Source organism: Ammodytes marinus, assembly GCF_949987685.1.
Source record: "Ammodytes marinus genome assembly, chromosome: 8".
Classification (NCBI taxonomy): Eukaryota; Metazoa; Chordata; class Actinopteri; order Uranoscopiformes; family Ammodytidae; genus Ammodytes; species Ammodytes marinus.
Window position 1 is genome coordinate 19,070,376 of NC_137212.1, and position 22,972 is coordinate 19,093,347.

Below are 22,972 nucleotides of genomic sequence, written 5' to 3' on the forward strand. Positions count from 1 at the left end.
AACACGATTTGTACACAAGGAGGCCAGCAAGAATTTGTAAAACCATTGACAAGGCAGTTTAGGCCCTGGGTCAGACGCTTATGTCTTTATCACATTGTTTTGTGATTCCCAAATTGTGTTGTTTCAAATCACGATTATGATTCGAAATTGATTAATCATTCAGCTAGATGAGCATAACTGCAGCAAAGAGCAGTGGAGGAATACCATCAAAGGTTTGTCCAAAATTAGGTCCGAAGTAAAATATCCTATCAACCACTAAACAGATTTAGATATAATTTTTTACTTGCGGACATCAGCAGGTCAAATTTCTTGCTTATTCAGCAAACTATCTCAACATCTACCTCATGGATGGGCTCCAATTTCTGTGCAGACATTCATGGTTTGTTGTTGACGTCTCATGACACTGATGACATTTCCTCTAGTTGCCACCATATTTTATTGAAATATGACAACAATTTTTAGATGGAATTCCGTTCAGGTATTCATGTTGCCCTCAGGATGATTTGTAAAATCTTTGATCTCCTGACCTTTTCATCTAGTTGCAGAGATTCTCCATGTCATGATCTGGACTTATACATTTATTTACGGACTTATCATTGGGGCTAAGGCTCAGATGACGTTATAGCATATGGTCATAGTCCCTCTTGACTTTTTTGTTCTCAAACACGTTTATGATTTTCTGCCTCGAAAAATTGCTCTTCGGTTCTTGCTTTCGTTTGTCTTGTCTTTGTCTTCTTCTGTCTGTCTTCTCTGTCTCACTGTGTATTCCATGTGGAACAGGATGCCCCACCTGGGGCTGTTGACTGAGAGAGCTTTGGTATTTTAAATGCTTGCATACTGCGTTACACGAGGAGGAAATCGGATCTAGGGCAACAACTTTACCCTCAGGCACATGGGGTAACCTGTAGGCAAACACCATGCAAGTGCAGGGAACAGTTATTGCAGTGTTAGTTGCAGGGCTGCTTGTAGCTAAATGCCTTGTGTTGACACAGGCTGTGTATGGCACAGAGCCATATATCGTGCTGTTGTTTGCTGAGTTTGATCCATGCCATACTGGCTGGAGAGATAATGGAAAAGGAAATGTTGCTTTACAGTTGAAGTCTCCGAGCATCAGTTGGTTGTGGGAATCGGGTTCCTGTTAGTATGATCAGCACTTATCATGATATTAGAAATTGTAATGCAGGGCTATAGACTGCCACCAAAATGGTCGCATATGCGACCAGCACTGCACAGGCAATTGAGGAACAAACATTATTGTTTACCTCCGTGAGCCGCTCAGACTCAAGCCTACAAGAGACAGCTGCATATTAAAATTAAAGCGTTTCTATTGGTGAAGCGGCGGTAAAAACTCGGCATTGTGGTCTAAAGCTCTCTCTCTCTCTCTCTCTCTCTCTCTCTGTATGTCTGTATCTTTTTCCTCTTAACTGGACTGTTAGCGATTGGACTGTTTCCACTGTGAACGTGGACAATTGCCTTATTTAGCGTGTCGCTTTTCTCTACCCTAGACCAAACGAAACACAACAGCGTCTCTGCTCTCCGTTGGCGCTTACCAATAGTGCACACAGTATAATATACAGTGTGAATCAGTCAGTCAAGGTAGCAGCTTGGTCTTAGCTCCGCAGAGACCGGCAACTCAGGTAAATCCACCTGGAACATACACAAGGCAGGGACACTGACCATGACTCCAGAGACTCCTGCTTGACGAGTGTTTACAATAACGCAGACTTGACACACGCGATTGAACAAGCCGGACGTCTCTCCTCTCCATTAAACACAGACACAGACATGACACCACATGATATCCATCGAACACGGAAAACAACTGATACACTTGTAGAATTGTCGGGCAATTTCAATGCTGATTGGAGCGGAGCTTGAGCGCAGATCGTTAGAATGCAGAAAGAGTAGAGAAGAGCCCGTACGATGTAGTGGAAAGGTGGCATAGGTCTTTATCGTTTATGTAAATAATGAAACAACATGTTTATTTTATTTGATAAAATACCATTGCATCTCTTTAACCTGGAATGCTTTAATATGAGTCTTTCCCCAGCCCCTAACAGCACAAACCAACAAAAAAATCACATCCTTTGAAGCAAGCAGAGGCCTGTTTCAGGTAGCAGGGTTTACAAACTCTGAGTTAAATCCTTTGCTCTGAGTTGGTCAACTCAGAGCACACCAACTCTGGGTTATCGGTTTCGGAACAGTGGATCAGCGTTGGGTCAATCAACTCTGAGCGTGTTCACTCTGGGTTGAGCGCGTGCGTAAAAGCCATCGTCAATGGATCACTGATAACATGATTCACCATGGAAACAGGAGAAACAAATGCTTTATCCTCCCACTTCTCCACTTCTCTCTAAAAAAAACGTATTAACGAATGAGTTTATGGTATGGAGAAGAATTAATGGGGATATTATCTCATAACTGATCTAATCACCTCGGCAATTCAGAAAAAACAGGGCAATAAAAAAAAAGAGAATCATTACGCTTCTGTATGAGAAGCAATAGTCTATTTCAAGAATTAAGTTACGCACATCAGCAGCAGCAAAAGTATTAAGCTGGCGCTGCACAGCATTGCTGACAGTGTTTTATATTTGTTGTATTATGTAGGCAAGCTAGAATACTATGCAGTAAACAGACTGTCGCTTCTTTTAAATGGGGAGTGAAAGACATTAAGACAAGTTAGGTGACACTTTCCATTGTAGAGCCTGATTGATTTATTACCAGATCCCTTGTCCTCAAGTGATCACAGTTTACATTATTATATTATTTCTATATTCATGTAAGGCTATTTAACGAGGCTCGTCTGTGACTTTGGCATCACACAAGTGAACAGTAACGATTGCGTGCAGCCGCAGAATTACATTTCAACCTGACAGAAACCTATTCAGTGTCACATACGTTAAAACACCTCCTGTTTATGAAAAAAATAATGATTTACCTACAATACAAATAGGTTTATTAATCGGAATGTAGAGCATGTTCACGATTTGTAAGGTGGCCGCCTATATGAACGACACGAGGGCTGAGCACTATGCTATCATATAAATGATCGATCAAATGTAGAATCATCAGGAATTGATAAAAACATCCCGATGGAGATTTCTATGGAGCGATTTTGCTTTAAACTGTACAGGGGCGCGTTGTGACAGTGACTCTTTTTTCAGTCGGAGCTGCAGCGTAAAGTGAAAACAAACCCAGAGTAGGTCTAACCACCTATAGCGAGCAGGAGAGACCCACAGCGTATGTTGCCGCAGTAACTGACTCTGGGTTGCGCTGAACCTGCTTCCTCAAACAGAAAACCCAAAGTTTCCACTAACTCAGAGCGAACAATCTCTGAGTTGCCTCAAAACCTGCTACCTGAAACAGGCCTCAGGTCCATTCCTCCGATCTGAAGCAATCCTGTTGCTTAGCATATTCTCTGGCCGTGGTTCTGTGAATGCAGCCTATTTGTAGTCAAAAATGAAGCTGAGCCATATGCCGTGGGGAGCAGGCTACAAAGCGTCAGGTCATTCCCAACAGCAGTGGGATCGCTTCCTGTAAGTGCTGCAATCAGATTTCTGATGTTTTTTTTGCCTGTTAAATCGTAGTGGAAAAATTTAGTTTTTTTCTTTTTCCCCCGCACCTGACTTATCAGGCAGCCTGCTGAGAAATAATGACATTTTGTCCCTATTTGGGTTTGATGCTTGCTGAGCTTGACACACAACCAAGCCTTCCACCGCTGACTGGGGAATGTAATACAACATTTCTTAAAGGACTAATGGCAACATCCAGGCTAGGCGAAAGTATGATGTTGTAGCTTGCTTTATGAGGCTCAATCATATGTCTAAAAGGCCTTTCAGTACACATTTATAGTATCGCAATGAACAATTTACCATGACTAGGCTAGTGCCAGGTTACATAGGACCACAAATTTGTGCATGAAGACACTGCTTTGGGCTGAAAAGAGAGTCCTGTATTCTGAACCTTTTAAAGAACCTGGCGAGACTCTGGTTCTTTCTCTGCTTCCACTGTATTTTGCAAATAAGGCAACAGTGGGACCAATCTCGTAAGCCTTTGTGGGATTACTTTTTCATTTTTCATTTTTCCCGGCCTTTTTGGCTTTGCGTTTTGTCCCAATTTCTTCAAGACACCAATGGCGCTTTTCCACCACATGGTATCAGCTCGACTCGACTCAACTCGCATTTTTGGCGTTTCCACCGCAATTTCATGGTACCTGGTACCTGCTAGCGGCTGCTTTTTTAGTATCGCCTTGCTCTAGGGTCCAAGCGAGCTGAGTCGAGCTAAAAGGTGACGTCGGCAGACGGCCGGCCGCTGATTGGCCAGAGACTACCGTCTGCCGGCTTCATTCTGTTGATTATTCTCCCCTTGATTCTCAACAACTCTCCGGGACTTTTATGTGTATTTTGTCTCGCCGCGTGCAGCCTTCTTTGGCTCGCTTTCATTTGATTTGCATCACAGACCCGATTTTTTTCTCTCCATATATTCGCTAAGCTCACCCAGTTGTGTTGGCTGTTGGGGAAGTTACTTTGAACATACGAGAGGAGACATAGCAGCTAGGCTAAATAGCCTATAGCAGCAAGCTGGGACAGACATGATAGCGAGCGATTACATTACAAGCCTCGGACTGCACTGATTACCTCAATAAAATATTCAGGCTGAGACACGGCTTGCATTTGAAAACACGTATCCTGAAACAAGCACTTAACAGTCAACTTTATCATGCCCGTGTTTACGTGCATAGGGATGTACGTGACGCATCCCTACAGCTGTGTGGCAGTCACACATCAGGACACAAACCCTCCCTTTTAACGGCCCGTAGCAATATTATTCTACTTCTTTTAGCAAACAGATACAAGGGGAGTATTTTCTTAAACATTTCTCATCCGTGTTTTTGGCGGTTGGTTCAGTTAATAGTGCAACAACTGCTCGTAATTTCTGCTTTGCTACTTGACTCCGGAGTTGGCTTTCAGCCCCTTACGACAACCCCGCCCACGTTCAGGAGGTACTATTTTCGGTGGAAAACGACCCGTGCTGCTACCAAACCAAGTTAAACTGAGTCGAGTTGAGTCGAGTCGAGCTACATTTGCGGTGGAAAAGCGCCACAAGTGTTGTTTTTGTAGTCGTCCTTGTTGTGATGTGTCAAATTTCGATCAACAGCTATGCCATTCTTCCTTATAATATGTTTTTTCCACCACCTTGCCAAGGCCAGTTTGAGGGGCCATTAGTTTATTTTGTATATTCACAAAAGAAACATTCATTGGTTTAAAATAAATAAATAAATATCCCCAAAGATATTCCTACTTTACGGTTGGATAATTTGGACAAATCCAGAGAGATTTTTGTGTACTGTTTATGTTTAGGATATCTACTTTTCTTTGTTCTCCATCAACTTTTTTGCATTAATATGTTAAGTAACCTTGACTTTTTTTTGTTTTTCTGGTTTAACCACACACAACCATTCAGATTTCTTTATTTTAACAGTAAAATGTTTAATTTAACTTTCAACATATTATACTGTATGCCAACTATAATTTAAATGTGTATTGTTAATTTGTCCTAGAACATTTTTATCCATTTCACCTACCCTGACCCTGATGCTTTACAACATCTGTTCACTTCTATTGGGGAACCGAGTGGGGTGTTGCAATGTGGCAAACAGAAGAATGACGTTAAGCAGGGAATATGACACTTTTTATTTGGAGTTAGATCATTTCAACACCTCAAATGACTCCATCTCAACCAAGTTCCCTTTAATAATATTTATGAACGTGCGTTACCACCATTATTTATACTAACAAGATTTATTCTAGCGTTAGTGAGGAGGTTTATGTATTGTCACCCAAACAGAATGTTGGAATAACACAAGGCATGCTGGAATAATAACACACATTGGATATGAAGTGTGACTCAGTCATCTGTCATCAATCAATAGGCTGTAATGGCTTACAACATATGCTATTGTACATCATATCCATGGGTAATAACTCTTTAAGGTTGCTCCAGCACTGTAAAACGCTGCCAAGGACTGACAGTCTAGGTTATGTCTACAGAAGATTAAACAGGGGTGTGTCTACATTATTTTGTATTTATTTACTTAGTAATGTCGTAACCAGTGGACTGCATCAAATTGAAAACTGCTTGAATTCCGATTAATGTTTTTAATTATTTCTCACTCTGCTCTTTCTCTGTCGTTCACCCCTCATCATCTTTCGTACTCTTTCCACTCTGTTCTCTTTGGCAGGCTTCATCGCAGCAGCTGAAATTCACAACCTCTGACTCCTGTGACAGGATCAAGGATGAGTTCCAGTTCCTCCAAGCACAATACCACAGGTGCAAACTGACACACTTTCACGCAAACAAGACACAAAGCAGCAGTTGCATATGACAGCGTGATTAGTGCAGCTCTTTGTAACAAGGAGTTTATCTCCAGGCGAGACATGTATCACTTTTCTATGCACTACCCTTAACAGTAGCTACAATGTTAAACCTCAGAATTGAGCTGCAACATGGCTGAAAGAAGCTGCCATATCTTAGCCAGGAAAGGGTTTTATTTGAATGTGTACTTTTTCAACACTTAATATCCCATTGTGTGGTCAAACATTTGCAATCTGTCTACAATTAAACATCTTTTGAGAAGTTTCCAGTAATATATCAATAATAAAAAATCTTCACTTTAGTTTTAATGAAGCAGTTCCTTCAAGGAAATTGCTGTGGAAATCAATAATTGCTATTTAATTCAACACAACTAAATAACTAGAATAACAGTAGCTTAACTGAGTTTCTCTTTCCACTATTCCTGTACCAAAATGATTTTGTTTTTCTTTAAACTAATTATTAGGAAATCAAAGAGTTGTAAAATAAAGCTTTAGAATGGAAAAATAGCATGAACTTGAGGGCCTCAGTTGTCATGATGAAATAGAGAAGTCTGTATTTGTTCCACGACTTTCAAATCCACTGGCACACTGAGGGGAACATCCTTTATTGACTCATACCTAAATCAATCTCGTTTACCCTAGGCTATTGATCTGCCTCTACAGCTTAAATACAGAACACACACAAGTCTGAGGCACTTCCAAAGGGTCTGATTCGACCAGCGCTGATCTGTTTGATAGCATTTATCAAGAGGGGGGACGCCAAGGGGTCTGCATCTCAGCGAGAGATCCTTTCTATGTGAGAGTGGAGTCTTTGAAGCACGGCTTCCTTCCTGAGGAGGTTGGTTTGTTCCTCTGTACCTGTTCTCCCAGAACCTTCCAGAGGCTTGCTTCTGCTGTTTACAGGGACAGGGGAAGGCAGATGAAAGCCTGGCAAATTGTGTGCAAAATCCCTGATCTGGTCTGATCGCTCTTGTTTTGCGGAGGATTCTGAAGTAGCAATAAAACACCCTGTGCGTCTTCTTCCTCGCCTTTTGTTTTTTTGTAATTCCCACAACGGTGAGCAGCACCGTTTAACCCTCTTCAGAGAGCCAGGGCGCAGTTGAAAGAATACCTTTTTTGTCTGAGCATACAGAACATGCATACAGTGCCTATTGACTCAGGAGGGGGGCTGCGCTGGGGCGGAGAAGGGGGCTGGGTAGGCACAAACGGGGCTTTGTAGCACTCTGCCGCTGTGCCGTGCTTGTCTGTTGCCGAAACCTTTAAAAGGCAAATGTACCGCAGGCGTTCCCCCGGGTATAGTAGCAAGCATTGTAGCTGTCTTCCTCTTCCCATCCCCCTCCTCTTCTCCCACCTCTTCTCCCGTCCCCTCGTTCACATGCATAAATAGATCGGGGAATACATAAATCAAAATAAAGATGACAGCAGGAGCGATTTAGAGACGGAAGAATCTGCAATAAAACTCCATCAAAGTGTCGTTTGAGAGCAGCGGTGCTGCCCGGGGGCTGCTGAGCACCAATCAGGGGAGGCACAAAGCCAATCCCAGGTAGGCTGGCAGCAGGGAGGCCTGTCGTCATGACAACCCACCACACAGCCTACGCATGTACACTGGGATAGCAGCAAGGGTTTTATGTAGGAGGGAAGGGGATCGTTTTTGAACATGCAGAGGCTGCTCATACACGCAGGAATAGGTGGCTGAATAAAAACGCCCATCACCCCCCAACAAAGAAGCATAGCACCGCAGGACTGTTGATCAGGTTGGATGTCTGTTGCGTGCCATGGCATAAGCAACCACGATGATCATCGTGCAAAGTGGAAGGTCTGTAAATGTGGTGGACCTTAGGGGCCTTTTCCAGCTGCCTGTCACCTGCACGTCTTCATCAAGCTAGCTATTTTCTGGCTGCATGTGTTTCCTTTTTTCCTTGCTTTATTTAAAAGCAAATCCTTATCTAAATATAAATGCAGTTTCTATTGAAAAAAAAGACTACAGTTACCAACTCAACATTTTCTTTGTTGCTTTCAAATGAAATCTATTCAGTTTTTTACTGTTTTTGTAAACCACTGAAGTCTGGCAAGTGCAGTGCAAATCACATCAAAAAACTTTTTAGAAGCAATTACATCACCACTTTTTATAAAACTATCATGTGCTGTGTGGCGGAATTATTACAATTAGAAATGTTTTACGTTAATGTGCCACAATTAAATATAATTTCAAATTAATATAAATAAATATGTCAAGCACTACTTTCTGATCTGGGTGTCGTGATGGCAGTGTCACCTTGCAGCAACTTAAGTTTTAGTTTATGCCCATCTTTTCTTTATCAAGTTTGGTTGGTGAGTGTGTATTTGTATTGTGTTAGTCAGAAACCTTTTAAGGGTAAAACAAACAATAGATATTATTGATGGACACAGAAAACACAAGCACAAACCCAAGCTGGAATTTTCTTGTAAATAAATCCAATAAGATTCTTCATATGTATTTTTCAATGTTAAACTTTACATAGGTAACATTTTGAACCAACATACCAAAGCTAAAGTCATTCCAGCTAACATTGTAGCTGCTGCGATTATTATACAAGAAGCACAATGCTGTGTGTATGAGAAGGCTCACAGTACTGGCCCTGTGTAACACTGTGTTCAGTCTGCCAGTTAAGACTAACGGCGCTGAAGATTCCGCCAGCACTCGCTGTAATCGAGCTGTCAGTCCTGCAGACAGCTGAGAAGAACATCCCAGCATAAATATACACACACACACCATCAAACAGGATTCAGACTTATCCTTAATATGAAACTATCCGCTGTGTGCCTGCGCATATCTTTATTTGATCTGAGTCTTATCCAGTCTTCGCATCGGATGATGCCTCATGAGACTGGCACGTTGTAACTGGCTGCTTCAATCAAAGCCGTCGAGGTGAATTCTCTCCACCTTTCTTCGTCTCTTTTCATTTGACGATCAGGCTGACTTTTTGACGTGTCCTCCCTTGCCATGTCGCCTTGCGTGACATCAACTCTGCCATGATTACAGCTAATGGCTGTCGCAGCGACTTGATCGCAGAAGAACGCTCCCAAACTATATATAGACATTTCACTTTGCTGCCTCTTTTTCCATTTGGGAAAGCAGACCATTTTGGCTAGACGCATGCTGTTCTTGGAGTTCAGAATGAGCTGTGCCTCCTGCTGAACCTCTTTGTTTAGCTCGGTGAAAACACTGCCACACTGGTAATGATGATGATGATGATGATGATGATGGTGGTGGTAGCCCAGGTGATGACAATGGGGGATGTGCTAGTTGAGATGAAGGTTGGAGGCAGTGACGAGGGGCTGAAGTGATGGTGAAAGCAATGACAGTGCTATGGTGAATGTTTGAGGTAATGATAATGAAGGGTGGTACAAGTCACCTGTTGTCAGCACTTTAAAAGGAAGATGTGTCGAGTTGACTATCAAGGTCTGACTTGGTGAACCTCTCCCCTCTCTTTCTCTCTCTCTCCACAGTTTGAAGCTCGAGTGTGACAAGTTGGCCAGTGAGAAGTCAGAGATGCAGCGCCATTACATCATGGTGAGTGTGTGTGTGTGTGTGTGTGTGTGTGTGTGTGTGTGTGTGTGTGTGTGTGTGTGTGTGTGTGTGTGTGTGTGTGTGTGTGTGTGTGTGTGTGTGTGTGTGTGTGTGTGTGTGTGTGTGTGTGTGTGTGTGTGTGTGTGTGTGTGTGAAATGATGGCTTGTATTGTCTATAAATGTCATTTTGCCACCTAATGTTTCATCAATGTTATATTTGATTCTTATTTAAACTCCCTTGCAGCACTAGAGATGTTGATGCTCCTATGCAAATAAATGATATATATACTATTACATTAGAATTCTCCTTAATATTCACTTCCTTTATGTTTTCTGGAGGAACTATATGTGTTATTTCTTTCTCTCCAACCCCCTTAATTTCCTCTCTCCCTCCAGTATTTGTCTCTCAACACAAACACACACACACACACACACACACACACACACACACACACACACACACACACGCTCGTCTGCTCTCTGCTCCACCTCGGGGCTAATCTCATTGTTGCTGGCCGTGGCTGTGTAGCCGTCTGATGTTTTGCCTCTAATTGATCCTCTGACTGGCTTTAATCTCATCTAATCTGTGCCGCCGCACTGCTCTCTCCACCATCAACCAGCCGGCAGGCACACACACATATGCACAAACTCACACGCACACTTCCCCTCTGTTTATTTCAGGCGGGCGTAAGTGCATACAACCGCTCACACACACACACAAACGCACTCAGGCGTTGTAAGCTTGCTAGGAGCTTAACCCACGCACAGACAGACATTCTGAAAGGAAGGAACAATCATTCAAAAAATTTAATATAAAAAAAGATGACAATTTTTTTTGAAATTCTAAAATGTATAGTTTTTGGTGTATTGAAATATTTTGCCTCTGCATTCACATTAAACATACTTTCTTATGTGGTTAGTATCTTAACTACTGTTAATTATCCAGAGTAAGGTAATAGTTGGACTAAACGTTTACAAGCTTCACCATTTACCCAAATTTACATTATTTCAAAGATGGTTGGGTCAGTGTCCGGCAGGATGTACTGTATAGTAGCCTACAGGCTGACATCATCACAAAGTAAGAATAGGAAAAATTGAATTATTGTTTAAATCTGTTTGAAGTACAGCGAAATTTGCCCTGCAACTTGCAGCTGTTTTGCTTTTGCACCAAAATAGTTACATTTTCTAAGATTTCAATTGCTCTGTTTTAATGGGTGCTTGTGCCAAATCAAGACACCAGGGGCCGTATTCACAAAACATTTTAAGGCTAAGAGTAGGTCCTAACGTGCTGATTTAGGAGTAACTCTCAAAAATAAGGGGCGTTTCACTCCTAATTTTAGGACTCCTAACTTTTTAAGATAAGTGTAATTCACAAAGCATTTTAGCGCTAAAACTAGCTCCTAAATCTATGAAAAGCTCTCGAGGACTCCTAGTCACTAAGAGTAAATCACAGACAACCATTTGATGGTGTTTTGGAGAGATTTAATGCTAGTGAGCTTTATAAAAGGTACCTGTAATGGTTTAATGATCTTAGTAAAGCTATATTTAGAAAATATAAACACATTTATATTTATTATATTTATATAAAAAAATATTTATTAAGTTCCTTTTCCTGCAGTTGCTTTGGGTTTACGATGCACTGAAAGTTACTGTTGGTGTCACGTTTAGGTTTAATTTCCTACTAGAGAAGGCCTATATGTGGCGCTTCCACAGGTCCGCTACTGTATAGTTGCGCGTCGCCTTTTTCCTTCCACATGCACTTTACGATTTCGCTTTTCGATAAATTGTGAATTTCCTGGTTTGTCGCTGTCTGACTATTGCTGCATAGTCCGCCGTTGAGAGAAATTCATTGAGAGTGCATGGCGTGCAGCTGTTCAATGAGGATATTTTTTCCGATTCAAATCATTGTAAAATTTAAAATGAATATGTGGCGCTATTGTAGGTTAATTGTGGACGAATGTGTGGGAAATCCTGCAGTATCTTGGTTTCATGTTAAATCAGTGTCACTTGTCATTAATTGTATATAAAAACTCTTTACTTTAATACAGCGACACAATATGGATATCTCCCACAGTGTTTCTATCATAAATTCACTCTTAGCTCGCATTCCCTTTCAGCCAATCACTGTGGGCATAGAAGGTATGAACATGACGTCATCCATAGCAACCCCGCCCTCTAGTTTTAGCTTAGGAGTCCCTCCCATTCCTTAGTAAAAGTTGGTCTTAGCAGCTTTGTGAATAGGTTTTAAGAAATTACTCCTTACTAAGAACTTTTAGTGCTCCTTAGGAGTACTCTTAGCGCTAAGATAAAATGTTTTGTGAATACGGCCCCAGACAAAGAGGTTTTCAAAGGTCGATAGCTCTGCTCTGTCAGCTCTGTTCGGTGTCAGATTTAGCCCCTTACATATTGCAGCATCACCTTGTCATGAATGGTCCTGGCTTTTTCCTTTCAGCCTGCTTCTTGGTGTCATAACTATCAGCAAACATTTCTGGAACAGAAAATATGTAAGACTAAAAACAAAACGTTTGCACAAGGGGAAAATTATTTTCAATTATAACCAAATAAAATATATGAATGAGTGCAATAGTCCTCGCTGCGTACTCCAATGGGCTATGATCAACCACCCTGTTTCCTTATCAGTAAACAGGCTAATGGTTTTCTTCGGCAAGCTAATGTAGAGGAATTATGGATTTGAAACCACTGATGGAAAATTCAGGCGATGTGAAGAAATCATTATTTGTAAAGGAACACCAAATTTTTAGGTGAGCAAAAGTATTGGAACAGATAGACTTAAAATAAATTAAAGTGAATAAGACTTAATATTTTGTTGCAAATCCTTCGCTTGCAATAACTGCATCAAGCCTGTTTTGCATTCTTCTTTTGTGATGCTTTTCCAGCCTAATTCAGTTGCTGTTTGTTTACTCTCTTCAGTCTCCTCTTATGCAGGTAAAATGCTTTCTCTATAGGGTTTAACTCTGGAGATAGACTTTAGCCTGGTTCTACCAGACCATCGTACTTCATTTCATTTGTACAGAAGGTCTGGAATCGCTCAATTGACAAACGTTAACTCACTTGAAGGCGGGTGTCTGTTGAAGTTTAAAACTATTGGATCTGCCCAGTGCCACTCTGGATCTGCCAACCAACCATGTCATGCGCCGGCTTCTGAGCCACTCCTTCTGTTCGCTGATTGGACCGGCAGAAATCTGTCCGGAGAAAACCTAAGAATATACTGTACACCCAGACTGACTACTGAGGGGAAATGAAAATTGAGCGAAAGTAGTAGGCGGGTGGTGCCAGGCTAGATAGACTTGGCTAGTGTCATGAAATTGCTGATTTGTAATGTTATTTTTATTTTCCTGTGATATACAAAAGGGTTTTCGTCTGTCGAGGTGTCTTTAGATGTTAAAATGTTGCGATAAAACTGAAATATGACTGCAATATGGCTTATCCCTCCCACACACACACACACACACACACACACACACACACACACTCAGTAAGCCAAGGCACATACAAACACAGACACATGCACGTGCACACTTTCACTCCGTGGCAAGCCCCGAATTGTATCGCCACACACACACACACACACACACACACACACACACACACACACACACACACTAACACTAATAGCATATCAGGTTGCCCCACTCCCCCAGCCAGCAGCAGCACCTCTATTTCCCCAGCGCTGTAATTACTTTAGGGAGCTTCCGCGGGGCCTTAACAGCTACAAAAAAAGGAGTGTGTGTGTGTGTGTGTCTACGGCATGTGTGTGTGTGTCTACGGCGCGTGTGTGCATGTGCACATGCATTCGCACACAGCGTGAGATTGAAACAGAAAACAGCTATGTTGTGTGCGGGTGAGTGAGAGTATGTGTGCACATTTATGTGTAAGAGATGTGTGTTGTTTGTTTTCCAGTGACAGAGCCAGTCCCCCTGCAGACAGAGTGGGTGATTAACAGGGTTGATGCCTAGAGGGTGGCCCTCTCATTAACACTGAACCACTATCTCACACACACACACACACACGCACACACACAAACAACAGAGACTCTTTTTCTTTTTTTTCTACTATCTCCTTTTCTCTCTGTTCCTTTTCCTATCACTAAGTTTGTGTCTTCTCTTCCCTCTCTGTATGCATAAGGGCGTGTCTTGGTGGGAATATTTATGTAGAAATGTAAATCTGGGACCTTTGGAGTCTTTAAGAAGTCAGAGATGGGTCAAAGGTCTACTGTCTGTTGAAGGATAATTGTGTTTATTTTCAACCTTGGCTAATATCTTTTGTCATCATTTTGTGTTTATAACATTTTTAGGGAATAGTTACCAGTATTTGATGCTTATGTTAGTCGTAACTTCTTTTTCTTCTCTTTTTCTTTTTCTCTTACTTTTTCTCTATCTATCTGTCCAGTACTATGAGATGTCCTACGGGCTCAATATTGAGATGCACAAACAGGTGAGTTTTCATTTAATCCTACTAGGAATAATAGACTTCTATGCAAATTAGCTTTTTAGGATGCATGTTTTGCCGTATGATTAGCCACATTCAAACATAGCAGGCTGGCATGTTTGCGGAGCTAGGCCATATTTACGCCATTTGGGGTGCTAAAGAGAAACCAGCAAGAACCACAAATAAGAGCTGCAGTCATTCCCAAACAATTGCCTTATCACAATCAAGACCAAAGTACATTTTTTTTTTTTTTTGGTTTTTTTTCTAACTTGGTGATTGGACGAAGGCTCAAGGTCTACCTGTCCTTCATCACAGTAGCTTGTTGTTGTTCATACTGATGATTCAACTGAGGCGGTTTATTCCTTGGAGGGGTTCCAGCTGCCAGTCACCTAATCATAGTCTATGCAGGGAAGAAAAAAGAAAAGACTTTTAACTTTCCAGGACCTTTTTAACGTTCAAAATAACTCTTGGCGATTACTCTGTTGATGAAACAGACACAGCTGTACCTTCTCCACGCCATGCCCCCACCTTACACCTGCAGCTCACTGATTGGCAGGTGTGAATTGCAGAAGTAATCTCTCTTCACTTTGGGAGTGTGCAGAGACATTTGAATGATGTCACCTGGGGCTGTGTGTCAAACGCAGTTGCCGAGGGGTTAGCCTTTTGGCCGTTGCCAAAACGGTTTTAGTTTGAACTGTACTCCATGACGAGCACGTAAACATGTCTTACTTTTTTTTAAATCTTGGAAAGCTAATTTCACACAATGTGGATGTTGTTGTGGCCACAAATCAAAGTCATTCATTTCAACCATCTTCAAAATCTTCTTAAGTCTTCAAACCCAGTTCACTTGGAAACCGTTGTCCATTTTAAGAACCATAACAAAAAAGGAAGCCTTCATCCAGGCAGGGGAGGAGCAAGAAGCCAATATCCATACATCAGTTTGTGTGGCTATCGCTGGGGAAAGTAATTTATGCTCAGCCCATAGGAGGGAGAGAGCAATGGGCCTCCAAAGGGCCAACCCTTATCGGTGACCTCGTCTGGCGCATCCCGTCGTCTCACACACACACAAATACACACTGTCTTTATGATTGACGGTGCAAGCTGACAGGCATATTGGAAGATCCGAGTATGCTTTGACAAATGGACACACATACACACTGAAGGAGCAGCTTCCAGGATTTAAAGACCTTCAAATATATACGCCCACATAAACTCTGAGGTAGGAAGCACAAGATGGGGCACTGTGATGCATACACCCTGAGAAACACACTGTTACAGGCAATCAAGCACAAACACTAAACCGTATGTGTGCAGCTCATCACAACTTCCTCCTTTATCTGACGGCTGAAAATTCAGTCACAAGTGTGGTTGTGTTTTTGAATTTGTGAGTGTGTGTAATATTGCTTATGTTCATGTACTTTCCTTTCGGTTGTATTGAATTTTTATTTTATTTTTCTGATATGCTTGTGGGTTGAGAGTGCCTGCACGAGCAGGAGCGTTCCTGTGTGTGTGTGTGTGTGCATGTGTCCCCTCCCCTCACTTACAGCATATGCGTGTGTTAGGGGCACGTGTTCATAGGCTTTTGTGTGTTTCAGTTCATGTGTGCCCGTTATCCTGCACGCTTGCGTGTGTGTGCGTGGGTGCTTTCTTTGAGCACAGTGTGAGTGGGTGTGGACAGTCGCTAGTTCTATTAGAGATTTGAAATTGAAGGGCATGTGTGGAAACGAGTGTCGAGGAGCATTCATGTCTAGGCCCATTGTGCACAGCCAGTGCCACCCTCTTTCTCCCTCTCCACCTCTGTCTCCATTTTCCTCTCTTTCTTTCTCTCTCTCACTCTCACACATTCAATTGCTCCATCTTGATCACTCTGTCCTACTCAATTCAAAAAATGCTTCCACTCTGTCTGTTCACTCTCTCGCCCCGTTCCGCGCTCTGTTTTGTCTTTGCGAGGAGAAGCAAGGTTGAGTCGCGTTTTGAACTGGCAATATTTAGAATGAAGCTGTATTGTTGCTGGCTCCTCTTTGTCTTATTGTCTTCTGCTTTCTTACCATGTTTTTCTTCCTCCATGTTTAGTCTTGACTTTGTGTCCTACCGGACAACAAACCCCTTGCTATCTATGTTTCGTTTGTGTAGTATATACAGCATATGTGCCTTCATTGTGTGTCTAAATAATGTATACTAGTGCTGCAACAACGAATCGATAAAAATCGATTACTAAAAGCGTTGGCAACGAATTTGGTCATCGTTTCGTTGAGTCGCGCGATTAATACGTCACTCGTAGGCGCGGCACTGTTTACATCCAGCTGCCGACAGGTTCATGCACACCCACAGCGAGCCTTCCGCACGTGAAGCGGTGCAGGAAAGCTATAGTGTGAGCGGCCACAGCTTGTATTTTGGTCATATCTAACACTGGACTGTAGGCCTATATAAAAGTGTTGCACCTTTGCTGTCTTTGGGTTAAAAAAAACTCCTTCAACTCAGTATCTGTCTAGTCCAAAAAAACTCTGTCAGCTGCTGTTGCTGCAGACGGTGTGCAGACGGGCTCGGAGAGTCGGCATCGGCGCATCAACAGACATTCAAAGCAGCGGTAGTAATCACACAACCAAACGGTGTAGAATGTCCTGTCAGTTAAAAATAGTAATCCAGTTTTTAAATCCATGTTAAAATCGGAAGGATATAGAGCTAGTTAGCTTAAAAAAAGTAGCAAACATGTCAAATGTGATGTGTTCAGGCCGGCTCAGTAATATGATTGATGTGTTCAAATGCAACAACAACAAAAATAAGAAATTTGAGATTTTGGCGATATAGAAAAGTATCAATAGTGATATCAATAAAGACTTGGATCGTTAAGGAGTCTCGAAAATGCTATCAATATCAGTAAAATAAACGATCTCCTGTCATCTGAGAGAATTTTTTTTAACTGTTAGTATTTACCGGTTTAAAAAATCTTATCGGTTGACTGGTTTACCATGGACATCCCTCATATACTGTATAAATGTATATCATACATTGTATGTTTTTTTTGTGTTATCCAAGTTAAGTTTATTTAAAAAAAAATGTATCATTTAATATTACTTTTAATAGTTCCGGGTCATTGGAGCAATGATCTGGTGTTTTGACACTTCAGTCTGCACTGTGAATTTGAAGTAATGTTCAGTTTTTGAATAAAGATGCAGCAATTACAAATGTTTATTTTTTTTTATCCGATTCATCGATTAATCGAAAAAATAATCGACCGATTAATCGATTATTAAAATAATCGTTAGTTGCAGCCCTAATGTATACTGTGACTGAAGAGGGGAGTTGTGCCTATAGGTTGAACTGTAGAGGACTTCTGTGCTAGTTGTTCTTGTGAGGTTTGGTAGAAAAAAACAATGTATTAAAGCGGCAACGAGTAACTTTTAAATATCTTTTAAACAGCCTCATGTTTCCTCTCATAATCATAAATTACCTTTAACAGCAAACGAGACCATCAGTGCAAAGAAAGACGTTTTTATATAGTTTTTATTACTGCATTTGATCTGGTCGTACACCCAGTCCGATTTTCGGTTCACGCGTGCATGCTCTATGGTCACATATCCGTATTGGTCACAGATTTCAGTGTGGCGCAGTTACGCGATTTGAGAAGCCTATCCCTCCAGGTGAGGGAAGGGGAGCGGGAGCCTTGTTTGAGACAGTTGTTTGTCGTCATAATGACTGATAACGGGGCTGAACCATAAAAGAAAAAAAAGAAAATGCAATGAAGAAAAGCGAAAAGGGAGAGTGATAGTCGGGCGGGAGGGCGTTGCCAAGCAACGTATACACAATTTCACGCAGCGAACGTAGACTGCAGTGTTTACTCCTAAATGAATGAGCGGTAGCCTACTAAAACAAAGTTTACTTTGCCTCACCAGCATCATCAGATGACCATTATTCATCTGAAATAGTCATTATTTACAACATAAACACATTACCTCATCGTGATCCATTCTAACTAACTGCCATCTCTCGTTCATTCGCTTTGTGTGGGGACACGGACTCGTTCAGCTCCGTGAGAGGTGACAATGCATCAACTCATTGCAATCAGGTGTGTTTAGCACTTACTGGCATTAGTTGATGCTGTGTCACCCATAGACTCACGGAGCCGAAAAGAGTCCGGTGCCCTCACACTTTGCTTTCAACACACGGACACGCACCATATTGCTTCCTGATTATTTGAATCTGAACGCCCTGCACGAGCTAGAAAACAGCTTCACGACAGCTGGCGTCGTAATAATACTACCGCTTTTGTTCAAAGGTGTCGCCAACGTGCCGACTTACTCGTAGTGGCTTTAATGTAATATTGTGTTTATAGTGCACTAATGTAGTAGCCTGGTCCTACCAGACCATCGTACTTCATTTCATTTGTACAGAATGTCTGGAATTGCTCAATTGACAAACGTTACCTCACTTGAAGGCAGGTGTCTGTTGAAGTTTATAACTATTGGATCTGCCCAGTGCCTCTCTGTATCTGCCATAACCAATCACATAACGTTTGGTTGTGACGTATGTCATGCGCCGGCTTCTGACTACAACTGAAACTGGCGCATAACCTCAACGTCATTGTTCTCAGCCACTCCCTTTGTTCGCTGATTGTCCGTCAGAAATCTGGACAGAGAAAACCCGCGAATATACCGCCCCTGACTGACTACTGAAGGGAAATGAAAATTGAGCGAAAGTAGGTAGGGCGGCGATGCCAGGCTACTAATGTAGTGTTCTGTTCTGATTTTATATCTGAAGTGTTAACTTTTGAACAGCAATTAAAATGTTGTGGCTGGTTTCTTTTTTTATTTATTTTTTTAATACAATGCAGCTGGGTAGTTCAATCTATAATAAACATCTTTATTTTAGCTCATCGTTTGTTAAAGTGTGTAACATTTAATTAACAGGAACTAGTCACTATAATTATATAAATGTGGTGGAGTTTGTCAGATTCTTTCACTATACAATATTTGTGTGATTACAAATTCAGACATTTGAAAGTGCAATGAAGGAAGTGCTTTTTTTAAGGTTTTCAATCTGTTTGTGGTATCCATGGACATATAAAGAAAGGTGGTATCTAAAGTATCATGTCTTATTGTAATCCTGACAGGAAACAGTAACACAGGACACTCAAACAGTGAAGCTCAAATCAGGGACAAACACTGGATACACTTACGCGCCCCACACACATCCTGCGTCTACCTCTGGAGCGCGTCGCCTTACCTTACTGCTGCCTCTGTCGGACTTTTCTCGGACACACATGCAACGTCTCAGCAGCTGCTGCTGCTTGTTGGAAGTTTTATTTTGAAGGGGACACACCAGGACATGGTGAAACTACAGCGAAAGCTGCCAGTATGAAGTCAATATGACTCTCAGCAGAGTATTTCAAAAATCACTTTACTGATTTATACGGGAGAGAGAGAGGGGGGTGTGGTCGGGGAAGAAGAAGGCCGTAGACACAGATAGAGCAACGGAAAACTGTTGCGCTCATCATGATCTTTTTTATTTCTTCACTATATTGGATCTCTATATGTGTCATTTATCCAAAAATGAAATGCCAGAACTAATTGAAAATTAGGTTTTGAATCCCTCGGATTTTGATTGCACAATTACATCGTGAAATAAAGGGATTATTTGCGTATACGACTGAGGGATGTTTTATTTTGAAATAAACACACCGGGTAAACGTGTAACTAGAGTGAATGCTGCTGGTATGACTGTCAGCAGAGTATTTCTCTATCAGTTAAAGCACAGAGACGCGAGAGAGACGCGCTGCTCTCAGAAAAAAATAGGCGAGCCTCCTGAGGTGAAGGGGAGCGGCGCTGCAGACGTGCCTCCGACGCGCCTCAGCAGTGCGTCTGAGGTTGGATGTGTGCTCGCTCTACGTTGATTTCACAGTCTGTGACCAAAAGTCAGACGCAGACGCGAGGTAGACGCGCAGTAGAGGTAGGATGTGTGTGGGGCGCGTTAGGAAGTCTGTGAAATGTTAGGTTTGTTTAGGCTGCCTTCCGTGCTTCCTTGAAACACATTTTGAATCAACTTGGACACATTTTTGTCTCTGCTAGATTTCCCTTTTGCTTCTCCTTTTTCAAATTACAAAAGAAAGAGCTTGAATTGGCAAAAGGCCACAAAGACATATCCAACAGCAATGAATTCAGTCTGTTGCAGATCCTTGATGTATTTGTCCGGTCTCCCTGCCCAGTTTTATATTATCTACTGTATGTGTTATTTGCAGTCATACAGTGCTCTTGTAGGTGAATGTGTGCTCCAGTAGCACTTGAGGAAAGCTACAAAGAAGTGTAAAGAGTAAAATGTAAAGAGAGGACAAAAGGGAGAAAGACACGTTCAGGTAGAAAAAAAGCTGGTGGAGAGACACAAGGATAATGGAGAGCACAGATAAGGGAAGAGACAGAAGCTAAAAGATAGAGAGAGAGAGACGGAGAGAGAAAGACGGCATAAAGGGCACTGAAAAAGACGACGAGCCATAGTTAGCACGGCGTCCCTTAGAGACATTTTAGAGGGACATTTTAGAGATGTCAGGGAGGGTGTGTGTGTAATGATGAGCGGATAGTAGTGAAGCGCTTGATGGGGAGCTGTGCTCTGCATGCCTAATTATTTTTATGAGGGCCCCTCTCTACTCATCACGCCACGAATTACGCTCTAACACAATTACTGTTGCTTTGCATATCTCAGACGGATAGGATGATTACCAACCAAATGTGATAATAGACCTGCATGTGAGAAAGATAGCGAAGAGGTGTGGGTGTGCATGCTTGATTGCGCATGAGTCCAATAGTTTTTAGAAAAAGTATTAAGTACAGCAACTTAATTAATTAGGTGAATAAAGTGAGGCTGATATGTCTGAGGGCCGTGTGTGTGTGTGTGTATGTGAAAGATATGTGTGCCTGAGTCTGGGAAGGTCATAGCAGACGTTTCTCATACCAATGAGTGTGGTTTGAATCGTGAGGGTTTGAAGAATAAGTGAACTAATATTATATATATATATATATTATATATATGGGGGCGGGACCTGATAAGCCTTTGGCTTCTTCCGTCTCCCTTCGGACAACACAAAGTATGATGTATGAATATTTGCAAGAGAAAATTGTGTATTGTGTGGAATTGTCCGAAAGAATAATAAATAAATAAATTATTCCTAGTCAGCCAATCCCATAAATAGATTAAAACCAACAATAAATAGAGCCCCTTGGTAGCCGACTGGTTTCTGGGCATGCCATTGAATTACAATGTCGCCAGCTCCATTCCAGCTGGAGATCTTTGTTGCATGTTGTTCCCCTTCCCTCTCCCCACACTTCCTGTCAACCCCTCTAGCTTCACATCTATCAATTATAGGCAAATATGCCCAAGAAATATATTTATTATATATATATATATTTTTTAAATAAATTGATCCATTAACAAGATTTGTCAAGAGGAGTCAACCCTGATACGTAGTGTATTCCTTTGTCGCATAGGCTTCCATTGTTGTCCAAAAACTATTGAAGGCCCTGCACTCCCACACAGCTGCTTCCAATCGCCCTGGCTGACAAGGCTTCTAATCAGGTTGACTTTGGGTGGAGAAATACGTGACTTCTGCTAAGTCCTGTAATCATTGGGCCCTTTTTAACAGCTGCAGTCTTTTTGACTGGTGATGGAAGGAGAAGCGCAGGTGTTACTAACGACATGAAAAGGTCTACGTCTTGGTTGGTTTTCCATCCGTTGCTGCTTCGTAGCAATCCTGACGCTGGCATGGCCAAAGGTATAGCGTGATAATGGTGAAACAAATCTAAGGAGAGGGGGAGAGACCTGTCTATAAAACCCAACTTGTACGCACCCAAATAGCCCTTAGACCAGGTCTGAAGTACCGGTATGATTGAGCTAAGGCTGTATGGATGCTTTAAAAAACATTAATGCAATACAATGTTGCACTAACTGAAATGATCCTTCAGCCCGACTTGAACATTGGCCCCCATGTCATTGCTGTTAATACTCACTGGAGCATCAAATATGTATTTATCCACATGTTCAAATAATCTTAAACAAACACCCAATAACATTTGTAACAAGCTTATATGGTTGATATCTTAAGTAGGGATGAATGGGCAGGGAAGAGATATTGGAAATAATTGAGGCCAACACTGTTGGTTTCGGTCTTACTCTTTTCTACAATTAAGCGTCAATCCCCTATTACCCTTTTAACAGAAAAAACCTTCTTCTTCCGCAGGCCGAGATAGTGAAGAGATTGAATGGGATCTGCGCACAAGTCCTGCCCTACCTGTCTCAGGAGGTAAACACACACTCACACTCACACTCTCACACTCAGGCACTGAAAGACGTCACTAACCCTCTGACCCTCAGCCTTATTCCTTACATCCTGGAATGAGATCACCTTCATTCCTTCCTCATTACCTCTCCACCTTGGTGACCCTTCGCTCAACATCCCTCCCTCCCCCTCTCTCCTTTGCACCTCTCTCCTGCCGTCATTCATCATCACTTGCTTCCCGTGTTCCTTTCCACTTCGCATTTGCTTTATTCCTCCCTCCCCCACTCTCCCCTGCCCTATTGAATCTGTCCTCCCAGTGTCTCCCTCTCCTGACCT

The 22,972-nt window shown here is 41.9% G+C and overlaps 1 protein-coding gene across 3 annotated transcripts in view; it reads left to right on the forward strand.

Annotated features, from left to right (window-relative positions):
- Positions 1 to 22,972, forward strand: part of tle5 (TLE family member 5, transcriptional modulator) — a 43,660-nt gene that overhangs the window by 14,927 nt on the left and 5,761 nt on the right. For 2 of the 3 annotated variants that reach the window (XM_080032911.1, XM_080032912.1), the window contains exons 2-5: positions 6,242 to 6,330; positions 9,864 to 9,927; positions 14,335 to 14,379; positions 22,598 to 22,660. In XM_080032911.1, coding sequence (XP_079889037.1) covers positions 6,242 to 6,330; positions 9,864 to 9,927; positions 14,335 to 14,379; positions 22,598 to 22,660 — 261 coding nt within the window. The remainder of the gene's footprint in view (positions 1 to 6,241; positions 6,331 to 9,863; positions 9,928 to 14,334; positions 14,380 to 22,597; positions 22,661 to 22,972) is intronic. The other variant, XM_080032913.1, reaches the window with a different exon arrangement.